This window comes from Gymnoscopelus braueri (assembly GCF_963280865.1).
Source record: "Gymnoscopelus braueri genome assembly, chromosome: 4".
Taxonomy (NCBI): domain Eukaryota; kingdom Metazoa; phylum Chordata; class Actinopteri; order Myctophiformes; family Myctophidae; genus Gymnoscopelus; species Gymnoscopelus braueri.
The window spans coordinates 14,413,248-14,425,847 of record NC_137605.1 but is presented as its reverse complement, the minus strand read 5'-3'; the positions used below and the strand labels follow the sequence as shown (position 1 = coordinate 14,425,847).

Below are 12,600 nucleotides of genomic sequence, written 5' to 3'. Positions count from 1 at the left end.
CGTGAGCGGAGCGGGTGGAAATGCCGCACGGCGCTCCAGGGGGCTGGTTTCACGCTCGCTATTCGCTCACGTTGACTCCCCCCGCGCTCCGCTCCCCGTCGCTCCGTCGGGGAGCGTTGATTTGCGCAACTCTCGCTCCATGCTCCGCTCAAACCGGGTCGCTCAACAGTAATAAAAAGAAAAGAAAAAGAAAGTAGAAATTCTAATGAAATCTCGGTGCGCTGTGCACTGCTGGATGTCTGTGTGTCTCTGAGTCCGTGCGACCGGGCATGCTCAAACATCCGGTGCGCGGCCCCCGCCGGGGCGGCTTGGAGCGGCAGGCGGTCCTCGCTCTGAGTAGCGCTCCAACCTTTTTATAAACCAGCTCCGCGCTCACGTCAAAATCGCGTCGCTCCACTCCTCGCTCCGCTCCGCTCACATGCTCTGGTCCAAATGGACCCTTACGGTGCGTTTTAACAGCGGGCGATCAGCGGGCGATCAGGATAGTATTTTCCGGAAGTGCATTATATGTCTATGAGAGCCGGCGACTACTGGCGATAGGGCGAAGTGGGCGGGGGGGCGATGAAAGATGGATTTTCTTTATCTTTTGGACGATGTCGCCCGGGATCGCCCGAGAGTCGCCCGCTGTTAAAACGTACTGTAACTGTACATGTCAATTTGGTTCTGTTTGTACACTCTCAGAGAAATAAACACTGAGGATTTTACAGTGTAGATTGGGGCCACATCCCCGGTCCCAGAGGGAGTCTGTCCCACTCCAGCGAGACCATGATGAAAACATCTATGTAAAGTTTGAGTGTGTGTGTGTGTGTGTGCCAGGATTATGCCCAAATATGGACATGCCCGACGTCACAGTAAGCCAGGCACAGGACGTCATAGTACTGATGTCATAGTACTGTTGTCATAGGCCTCTAAATACTATTTTGCCAGTGCAATGCCGGACAACACGTGCCGTACAATGGATACCTGACATCACAGCGCTGACATCATAGCTGACTTACGGTAGTCACAAACTGGCCTTGAACTATGACACAACAACCTGGGCAAAACTGGGTACCGATATATGGACACACACAGTGCTGATGTCACAGTACTGATGTCATAGATTGGCCACCAAGTACTTGCTTGTATACAGTGGTGGAAAAAGTACTCACATTTTGTACTTAAGTAACTACTGCAATGAAGAAGTACTCTGTTACAAGTAAAAGTCTGGAATTCAAAATATACTTGAGTAAAAGTACAAAAGTATTGGTATCAAAAAGTTAAAAGTAAAAGTACTCATTATGCAGAATGTCCCATTTCACAAGTTTTCAAATGTATACAAATCTTTTGAAAATAGCAGATCTATAAGCTCACAATGCGGAGCTTGTAGATCGGCTATTTTTAAATGGCCGAAATGTATTTAAGGCTGAAGTGGTTAATGTATGTTTTGTAATAATAATCAAAATCTACAAAGTAACTACTAACTAAAGTTTTCAAATAATTGTAGTTGAGTAAAAGTACAATATTTGCCTCTGCGATGTAGTGGAGTAGAAGTAAAAGTATTGACAATTGGAAATTCTCCGGTAAATTACAAATACCTCAAAATTGTACTTTAAGCAAAATGTACTTAGTTACTTTCCACCACTGCTTGTATATCTATGTCTGTGAATCTCTGCCAATCTCTGTGTATGTCTGTATCTCAATATGGAGATGGCTGACAAACTAAACTAACTAAATTATAGCTTTTGTTTCGTTCAGTTTCACCTCATTGTGTATTCTACATCAGTGGTTCTCAACCTTTTCAGGCCGCGACCCCCCAAAATAAATCATATTTGAACTGGGGACCCCCCAGCCTGATTCCACAGATAAATGTTGTGAAAATAGCCGATCTACAAGCTCACAATGCCTCGCAATGCGAGGCGTTGTGAGCTTGTAGATCGGCTATTGTCACAATTTTTGTCTCTTATATTATGTTTGACCAGTTTTTATAGTATAGCTTGTCGATTACTTTTGATGCAGTAATGCTATTCTTTTTATTTAATTTTGTCTGGTATTAAAAAGGTCTTAAAATTCCTTAAATTGATCTGGGGACCCCCCCCCAAAAAAATCATGTGGACCCACATGTTGAGAACCACTGGTGTATTCTACATGATGTCATCACGCAATGACATCATGCCGTCTTTGTCATCACGAGCATGAATTGCCCAACGCTGTGGGGCATTTGTTACAGAACACTTTTGCACATACAGTAGTATAAAATGTGTCCTCCGTGTTTCTAGCAGCATCCGCTGAAACTTTGTAGTTCGGCAACATTGATTCACGGCAATAATGGTGACCTCCTTACTTCGGTTAGGGCGACTTGGTTCTCTCAAGTGCCTCCAGCGGGAGAGCTGGGGCATCTTGAGGAGGAGGCCCTCCGCTGTGGCATTCTGCACACAAGCAGGCGAGCCCACTACGTCGCCTCAGACGGCTAAGAGGCCAGCAAGCGAGAAAGATGAGGCCGGGGAGGAGGAGCCTGAGGAACCGTTCGACAACAGCACATACAAGAACCTCCAACATCACAGCTACACCCCCTTCACCTTTATAGACCTGGAGGTAGAGATAGCCAAGCACCGGCTGCCACAGCCCTCCACCGGACGACCCTCACCCCTACATTAGAAGAAAAAGAAGGGATGGCTCGCGGGGGAATCGTGGCTGAGTATGTTCCATCTCTCCCTGACAGATACCCTTTTGTTTTATTATTAGAATGAACGGTGATAATGCTGTCCCCTACTCTTGTACGATTGCCCCCGTCCCCACCACCCTCAGATTTTCCAGTTATTCTGATGTCATTAGGAGAGCGTTATGTTGGGTGCGTTCGAAAATACAGCACTGAGCGCACTGGCCAATACAAACTAATAGGCGAGTGTGCTCCGGTGCGTAATTTCCGAACGCACCCGTTATTAACTCTCTCAGTGCCACACAACGAGATATCCCGAGTTTTTTGTGAATGCCCTCAGTGCCAAGAACGAAAAATCCCGAGTTTAAAACAAAAACAAAATATTATTATTATTATTTTATTTTTTTGGAAAAAAAATGTTCAGAACCCAAGATATCATTATCTGAAGATTTGCAGCTCCATCCACTCCTTGTTTAACTTATAACTGAAAAAGGCTGTATCTCGCTTCCTAAGCACTTTTTTTTTATTTTGAAAAAAAAAAAGAATTGCTGGCACAGTATGAACATATTTTTTTATTTCATTGGCACTGAGAGAGTTAAAGTACACAACTCTCGAGAGTCAGTCAAAATAAACCCACAAAATACTTAAAACTCTAAAAAGGACAACATAAGATATGAGTGGGAGAAGCGAACAATGCCGTAAAAGCACTAATATGCAACTTGAACAAACTGAAATGGAAGTAACCACTGAACACGAGGTCAGTGAACACGAAGAGAACATGGACCCACAAGACCACACAGAGTCTGCGAATTGGGCTTGCCACTATCAGCAAGAAATAAAAACGTTCAAACAAGAGCTGTGACACGAACTAACATCATTTAAAGATCAGCTGAAAAAGGAGATGTAGGAAATCTCTAATCTCTGACAATAAATAGACCATTGGCTTCAAAAGGACAACAAGGAGTTACAGACACAGAAGGTGATTTGGAGGAGTGGAAAACAGACACGGCTGATACCCGGATGGTGTTGGTGGAGCAGACGCGCCAGATGCAATGGAAAATAACCGACCTCGAAGCAAGATCACGGATAACGACATCAGCATTTTCAGTGTAACAGAGGGTACAGGGGGAGCTCTGTTCTCAAATAGTATGTAGGGGCTCTTAAACACAGAATTCGAGTTACCTGAAGGAACCCACACCCAAATTTTCACATCTCCCCCCTTCTCCGTTCCCTCCATTGTCTCCCAGCTACTGCCCGCACAGAGTACAAAAAAGCACAGATGTTGGCCTACAAAGTAACCAAAGGTATGACTCCCCCATATCCTCAAAGCCTGATCCAACCCTACAACACCTCCCGCTCACTCAGTCAGATCAGCTAACACAGGGAAGCTGTCTGAACCTTCCCTAAAACATCCGGGACAACGCTCCACACATCCCAGACTCTTCTCCCTTCTGGCTATTGCAGTTAGAACTGCAGATTCACTGCCAATTTTCTGCCGTAATCTGAAGACTCATCTCTTCAGACTCCACCTTAGCCTGTAGCACTTGACCTAGCCGTGACGACCATGCAGTCTTATGCAAAGATTAAAATGTAATTTAGGTAGCGTGTTATTTAGACAGATGCCAGGTTCATTTTGTTGACCTGGCATCCTATAGTTTGTATAGTTTCAATATACAAATTATTTATTTTTTGATATTATACCATTTACAGAGTTTTAGACTGATGCTAGGTTCTTGGTTTACCTATGATCCTAGATTACTGAGGCACTACTACACTGTCTCTATGCATTTGATGTGTTTATCCTAAAACGCTCTGGATAAAGAGTGTCTGCTAAATGCCTAAATTGTAATTGTAAATACAAAAACCCTCACTCAAAAGCCAAACCCGACTGCTCACCCATGGACAATTGCAGTTAACCTTTTTACAATTATTCTGAAGAAAGCATGGCAGAAGATACATATGGAAGACAAACATATCTTTTATCAAGATTACCCTTACCAAAGAAACACCACGGATATGCTCTAAAAGTGCAAATAAACCCCATTTTTCATTTCAGCTGGTCATTTCAGTTTTAAGTGGGCATTAGTAAGGACATGAGGACAACAAATCTAAGGAACAATCTTTTTCAGGAAGCCATTGTTTCCATGTTGGAGCAGCGTGCTGTTACCTGTGTACGAATCGTTTGCTCTCCAGGTAGGCCAGCGCTGTGCTCAGCTGGTAGGAGTACAGGATGAGAGACGACAGTTCCAGGCTGTATTTCCTCACCTGCAGGAACGAACGCAGCTGTGGACAGGAGAGACATCACACTCTGAGACAGGAGAGACATCACACTCTGAGACAGGAGAGACATGACACTCTGAGACTTGAAAGACATCACAATCTGAGACAGGAGAGACATCACAATCTGAGACAGGAAAGACATCACACTCTGAGACAGGAGAGACATCACACTCTGAGACAGGAGAGACAACAAACTCTGAAGTAGAAATCTGATTATTGCTAAATGATTATTGGAATAAAGCTTTAAAAACATATCACACAGACCCCCTTTAATCACACAGATCAATCAAGGTAATGAATACTGAAAATAAGCGTACAGACAGACAGACAGGGTAAAAACTACCTCTCCCAGAGTGCACAGCTCCATGATGATCCACACAGGGTTCTCTGTGATGACGCCCATCAGCTTCACAATGTGGGGGTGGTCGAACTGACGCATGGTCACTGAATGCACACACGCGCGCACACACACACACACACACACACACAGTTTAAGTTTGATGTCGAATTCATAAGAAGATCATGTGGTAACACTTTATTTAAAGGTTGGGTCTATAATGCATCATAGTCACATTTATAAAGCAAGGCTTGTGTATTATAGGTATGTGCTCTTACAAGGTGAGCCACCCTCAGATTGCATTATTTGCTTATTGTGCAAGTCAACGTGGAAGTCGTTATGTCGCGGTAAACTTCAAGTCCAATAAAAGTTTTATTGTGCATTTTGGTGCCAATTAAAACTCTAAGCAGATATTTCCTTTTTGTGTGTTCGTTGCTAGCGATCGATATAATGTTTTGGTGCCAATGATAAGAAATCGGTAAAACATCGAATTTGTAGAAGTGAGCCAGAACACACTTACAGGCTTCCTGGAGGAACTTCTCGCGGACGCTGTCTGAGGTAGAGTTCTTGCAGGTCTTGACGGCCACAGACAGAGCTGGATTCTCCTGAACAAACAACAGTCACACCTCAACTACTGTATGGCAGTGGTTCTCAACCTTGTCAGGCCGCGACCCCCCAAAAGAAATCATATTTGAACTGGGGACCCCCCACCCTGATTCCACAGATAAATGTTGTGAAAATAGCCGATCTACAAGCTCACAACGCCTCGCAATGCGAGGCGTTGTAAGCTTGTAGATCGGCTATTTTCAAATTTTTGGTCTCCTTATATTATTTGACCAATGTTTGACCAGTTTTTATAGTATAGCTTGTTGATTACTTTTGATGCAGTAATGCTATTCTTTTTATTTCATTTTGTCTTTTTTCTTACGTATTAAAAAAGGTTAACAGTCCTTAAATTGTCACTTTACTGTCATTTGGGGACCCCCTTAAAATCATGTGGGGACACCACTGAGGGTCCCGACCCACAGGTGGAGAACCACTGCTGTATGGACCCAGCTGGACTCAAACCCGGGTCTCTAAATATCTACCACTCTTCCAACGGTGATATTAGGCTTCTGGTCTTCAGACAGGGCTACTCTGCTACACTTACTACAAGTACAACATTAGAATAAGCATCTAAATGTTTTTTTGACAAATAAACCTCATTAAGAACAACAAATTAAGTGAATTACAGCCGTAATATTAACGTTCTCTGTGGATGTACTCATGACACAAACAACACTTCGCAAAAACATATGTTTTCGGTAGAGATGCACGATATTGTTTTTTGGATACCGATACCGATACCGATTATTTGCTGGGTCATATCTGCCGATACCGATCCGATACCGATATATTATATATCATATTTATATTGAGCTCATTGCTGAATTTTTTTATTTTAATTTGTTTTACTGGTGAAAGTTGATGGTAAACCCCCCTCTCCACTAACCCTACTGTGATGAAAAATATTTATGGAATAAATACATTAATTATAATTATATATATTCTTCTAAGTAACAAACTTAACTATGACATCATTTTTGTATGCTACAAGCCATCACAGAATTATTTGAATCTTTGTATAACACAAAACCATATGTTATGTGGCCTATGGAACTAAGATCATTGAATCTAGTTTGTTATTAGTGTTATTCATATTGTCTGTGTGTGTGTGTGTGTGTGTGTGTGTGTGTGTGTGTGTGTGTGTATGTGTGTGTGTGAGAGAGAGAGAGAGAGAGAGAGAGAGAGAGAGAGAGAGAGAGAGAGAGAGAGAGAGAGAGAGAGAGAGAGAAGAGAAAGAGAGTGAGTTTAGGACAGGGACAGCTTGCTTCGTACACTACACTACAGATTGTAGACAGAAACATTACCAGCTGAGAGTTAATTTGTGCTCATTCTCTGTGGTTAAATACACAAGCAGCTTGCTTGTTCAAAAGTAGCCGCTGGTTGCAGTCGAGTCGAGTAACGAGTGTTTGTTACGTCGATGTTAAATAACGAGGCAATGTACACATTCGTGTTGAAAATATATCCTCCGCAGTATCCCTACTCTAATCTAATTTAAGATGTACAAGAAACCCTCTGACTGTTCTGGGTATGAACTATGGACGTGAAGAGTTTGTTTGCTGTTAGTTTCACTTGTCACTTGTGCAGCCTAGTCTGCTCCGCTGCGTACTAGTGAGAGACATGCATGTAGAGCGTGTGGAGGGGGGAGGAGGCGGAGCTACAGCTGGCTCTCTTAAAGAGACAGAGACAGGCAGACAGACTGCTCTCGCCTCTCGGTCATTTTATTATACAATATCGGTGAATTTAATCGGGTTTATTTTGACATCGGTTCAGTACAGATATGGCCGATATGGGCCAATATCGGCCGATACCGATAGGTTACCGATTATATCGTGCATCTCTAGTTTTCGGGCAAATTAATCGCACAAAAGAAAATGCTCCTAAGCCATTGCCAAAATGCCAACTCCCAATTCCAGGGGCAAGACCTTTGGGGGGAGGGGGGGGGGCACTGGAAAACAATGAATACATTAATTATTACAACATACATTAATATATACAATACCTACTGAGCCCCAGCAGGCCCATTAAGGAGAGTTAGAAAATGAAAGAAAACATTAAAACAGGCTTTTTAGTACGAGTATCAAAATGAAACTACTGGTGGGAAATATATTTACGGAGGACAAAACCCAGAGAGAAAAACGTTATCTTTGGACATGGAACTTTACACAGGAACTTTCGCCCTGCGCCAACAGAGCGTCCAACAATAGTTCACGTGAGATAGATAGCATCAGCCATGCAGTTAGTAAAATCACAATGTCACCTCTCTTTCTGTGTGTGTGTGTGAGAGCATACCGGGCTAATGTAGACTCCCTGGTGGACATCTCCAAATTGGCCTTCTCCGATGCAGCGACCCAACTCAATGCGATCTCTCTGGATCTCATAGTCCCGTGCTGAACACACACACACACAAACACACACACACACACACACACACACACACACACGTAGTCAAACAAAAAACAAAGAGTTGGCCTTTAGGTCAAACACATCCATCGTCTGTTAGTCATAGTAATCATGGCCTGTATTTACCAAGCTTGTCAGAGTGTTGATAATTGTGCAGGCATGTTTCACTTCATATTTCATATAATCTGACACTTTGTGTAGCTGACACACTCCTCTAAAAGTGACAGTTACCATAACTCCTCCGTAAGGCCCTGTGTGGAGCCATTATAACATGTAAAACACATTGATGAATCAACCACACACAGATGGAGTTACGCTTGTTATACAGATGGAGTTATGCTTGTTATAGAGCACTCTGACTAGCTTGGTTAAAACTGGCAGTGTTTAATGTCAGCAGCATGCAATGACAACAGCCTCTGCAAAACACAGCCGGGTTCATGCCATGGAAACATGGAAACACAATGGTCCAGAGCAATGAATGTGGATGTGGGGGAATACAAAAGTAAAAATCCAAACAGTATGGACAAAGTTGGGATTGGAGTGCATCTTAACCACTTAAACCCTCTATACCCATGGATGGGGTCGGCTCTGTACTTGGTCCACTCATGTTCCCTCTACACCAAGTCCTTTAGCCGAAAAAGGCCAATCTACAACCTCGGAGTTTGTCGATTGGCTATTTTCGGCAAAGGTTCCCCCCAGAATAGGGATGCTAGGGTTCAAGTGGTTAACTCATCTGATGATGTTGTGGGGATAACAGCCTGTGGACTGACATGGGTCCAGGGTTGTGCAGGACTAGTATCATTGTGCCTCTTTGGTTCAGAACAAATTCAGAAATCCAGTTTCTTGTTTTATTGAGGAAACTTGAATTATTTCTGAATAGTTTATAGTACCTCATTTACAATCATCTAAGTTATTGTTACAGTCATTCTGTCCAAGAAGACAATAAATTACCTCTTCAGAATGTATTTTCTTACATTATTAACATATTACCAATTCCTTGGATTTTCCTTTTTGAAACATTGACAAATACCATTTAAGAATGATGTTAGGCCATTTGATAAATTGGGTAGCATAACCCAATTTATCAACTAGCCTAACATCATTCTTAACTCATTAACTACCATGGACGAATTAATTCGTCAAATTCTGCTATGCCTTTTTTTTTTTTTTTTTTTTTAACACAGAACCAGAGATAACGCGAGATAACTTATTACTTTAAAATGCTTTATCTCGACTCCTGTGTACTTTTTTTTTTCTACTGTATGTATTTTTGGCAAAACATGCTATTTTCAACTTGCCACAACTATGGAACGGATTACCGCTGTCGGATAAAAAAAAAATCCCACATTCTACGAGACCCCTGTGTGTGTAATGAGGGGATCACCGCGCGGATAGCACTCACAGAAAATATTCCATGATTTTTCAAAAGGTAGGTAAAAACACTAGTTTTCGCTGGCACTGGGGTGACATTATTACAATTTTACTCTGGCAGTTAAAGAGTTAAATGGTTATGTTATAACCATTTGTTATAACAATAATGTTATGCTACGCTTTGCTTACTAGCTCAAAGGTAGCTGACCTGGGTTTGTCCATACCGTAAACATAGACTTCACTATGCTTCACAAACCTTGGAACAGGGTAAGGTGTGCTCATATTCATTCAGTACACTTGAAGGTACATGAATAGCTTTCTGAGACAATGTGAATGGGTAGCAGCTATTTGCCTTTAGCAGTGAGGAGGTTGATAACTGGGACTACATGAATTATGGGTAACATCATGGGCTGTAAGACTTAACTAATGACATGCTACCCATCAGCTCTGTCTCAAAGTACACCTGCGTGTGATATGCCCTTCAAACAGGGCATCTACTGCACAAAGACATGATTTATGCTGAAGAACAGAGACACAACCCTCTTTCTTACGGGCTAATTTACACTTTTTTTGTATGATGGTATCGCTCAATGAATATTCGCTCATTCGAAAAAGTGATTTTGAAAAATCTATTATTTCTGTTTTAACGGCGAGGGCTGTGTAATGAATTATACAGTAGGGCTTAATGTTTTCACATTCTGACTGTTCTAGATCAAATGGTAGTGGAATTTACTGAAGCAGCCCACCAGCTCTATTTAGAACCTGTTTAGACATCGGTGTTCTTTAACCACTTAACCACCAAAATGAGCAAAATTATTTAGAAATATAGCAGATCAACTAGCTTGCAGAGCTGCTATAAAAAAAAGTTAATTTATTTTTAAAATGTTTACCTATAATGCCCAAAAGTGGGATGCCAGGGTTATTAAAGTGGTTAAGTTATATATTTTATTAACATTTCCAATTCCTGGACACAGTCATGGCTTATGGAGAGCAGATTTTTGTTTAAAAAAGTTACAATACTTGTATTTAAGCCCCCTTCCAATGGCAGCTGTAGCTTAAGTGGTTTGAGAGGCCGTCTGATAAGTATAAAGGTCACCAGTTCACCTCTCGACCCCAGTCTAAGTGTCAAAGTGCCCCTGAGCAAGACACTTAACCCCTAACTGCTCCCCCCTGAGCACTCATCATGACCATCTGAGCAGCCATCAGCTGAAACTGAATTTCCCCTGTGGGAAGTGTTCCTCTACACGAAATATTGTGAGTGTGATGTACAGTATGGTGATACATGACAACGTATATGTATATAAATAAAGCGGTATATTTCTTCCTCTAAAACTGTATGTTAAAACCCTGTGGTGTAAGAAATAATGGTCTCTCTCTTTAACTGTAAAGAATACTAAACAAAATCTTTGACTGATCATTTGTTCTGAACTGACAACGAACCACACAGTTCATTAACATTACAGAGAGACAGAGAGAGAGAGATAGAGAGAGAAACAGAGAGAGAGAAAGAGAGAGAGAGAGAGAGAGAGGGTCAAAACAACTACTTAACAAGGGGACGGAGGAAATAAAAAAGAAGTTAACTTTTACAGTAGCAAGCAAACGTAAAACTATAACGAAATCACAACGACCACGAAACCAATGTGTCATCACAATGAAATCAGAATGAAAGGTGAGTCCCAGCTGTTACCTTGGTCTAGTCCATAGTATTCTGTTAGAGTGGGTTAGAGTTAGTCACATTAAAACCATGTTACTGTAGATATAGATCATAGTTATAACTCCTAGCAGGGGATCTTTAGTGTGATGACGGCACTGACTACGAAGATATTTACCGTGACAGTGGATATGGTGTAGTGATGCATAGTGTCATGTGATGTGATCTCACGCACGCACGCACAAGCGTGCGCGCACACACACACACACACACACACACACACACACACTTAGATTTGTAATGTATATGATGTGATGTGATATGACAAGGATGTAGCCCACTGTAGCATGACCAAAGTATCTGTTATAACAAAATATATATATATATATTTTATTATGGTTAATTGTGAAAGTGTCCTCTAGCACAGAGGCTACTCTGCTCTGCTCCGCCTCACCGATGGTCGGATCCCATTTATACCAGCTCAGCAGCCAGATCATGAACACTCTCATTTGGTAACAGATCACAGCTTAGATGTCTGTTCAGCTTGTCTTCCAGTAGCAACAGTAAGGTCAGTATGACCTTTAAAGGTTCTATGACATTCATTTTCACTTTTTTTATTTTTTATGTTTTTTGGGGGGTTTTATGACCTCAATTACACCCCAAAAAAATTCTGTGGTCTGGGGTTTTCTGAATAATTAGGCTGGAAAGTAATCTGTGATTGGCCCTTGGACTTTGAAGTCATAGGCCATTAATCCCGCCCACTCTCCTCCTCGCCCCTCCCCTCCCCTATCCTTTCCTTTGGGGGGGCGGAGCAGAGGTGATGATTGACAGGCAAAATCCCTCAACAGCGACACCCGCAGGCAAAGATTTCTTTTTTCATTGCAGTTGAAAAGGCTTTAGAAATGTGAGAGAAAAACACCTGCCATGGATCACTAGAGTGGAATTTTCAGTTAAAACTTTTTATACACGTTTGAAGGACCATGACAAAGACTTTTAATGTGTGGTAAAACTGAATGTCATGAAAGCTTTAAACTCCAGCAGTCAGGTATACAGACAAAACAATGCTTAACCACTTTCTACCTGGTGTCCCTATTTTGGGCATGTTATTAATCCCCCAAATAAAATAAAAAACAATTCCACAAAAATGGCTTTTTAAAAAAAAATAGCACATCTACAAGCTACTGTGTCGCCATGTGTCAATGTGAGCTTGTAGATCGGCTATTTTCACTATTCGTCACACGAATACATCCATCCCTGGTGAAGACATCTCCGTGACACAGCTCATGCTGTGAAAATTAGCATGCTGCTCATATGCTA

The 12,600-nt window shown here is 41.8% G+C and overlaps 2 protein-coding genes across 9 annotated transcripts in view; one reads left to right on the top strand and one right to left on the bottom strand.

Moving 5' to 3' along the window:
- Window positions 1-12,600, bottom strand: part of LOC308084155 (focal adhesion kinase 1-like) — a 146,803-nt gene that overhangs the window by 66,029 nt on the left and 68,174 nt on the right. For 7 of the 8 annotated variants that reach the window (XR_013933049.1, XM_080426684.1, XM_080426685.1 and 4 more), the window contains 4 exons: window positions 8,151-8,248; window positions 5,776-5,860; window positions 5,262-5,362; window positions 4,806-4,921 (listed from right to left, as the gene is read on the bottom strand). Coding sequence is in view for 7 of the 8 variants with exons in the window: in XM_080426684.1 (XP_080282810.1) it covers window positions 4,806-4,921; window positions 5,262-5,362; window positions 5,776-5,860; window positions 8,151-8,248 (400 nt within the window). In the remaining variant the exon portion in view is untranslated. The remainder of the gene's footprint in view (window positions 1-4,805; window positions 4,922-5,261; window positions 5,363-5,775; window positions 5,861-8,150; window positions 8,249-12,600) is intronic. The other variant, XM_080426680.1, reaches the window with a different exon arrangement.
- On the top strand, window positions 2,308-2,637 carry LOC308084180 (NADH dehydrogenase [ubiquinone] flavoprotein 3, mitochondrial-like; the record flags this gene model as incomplete). Its single annotated transcript, XM_080426721.1, has 1 exon — window positions 2,308-2,637. The coding sequence occupies one exon, from the start codon at window positions 2,308-2,310 to the stop codon at window positions 2,635-2,637; it is 330 nt and encodes a 109-aa protein (XP_080282847.1).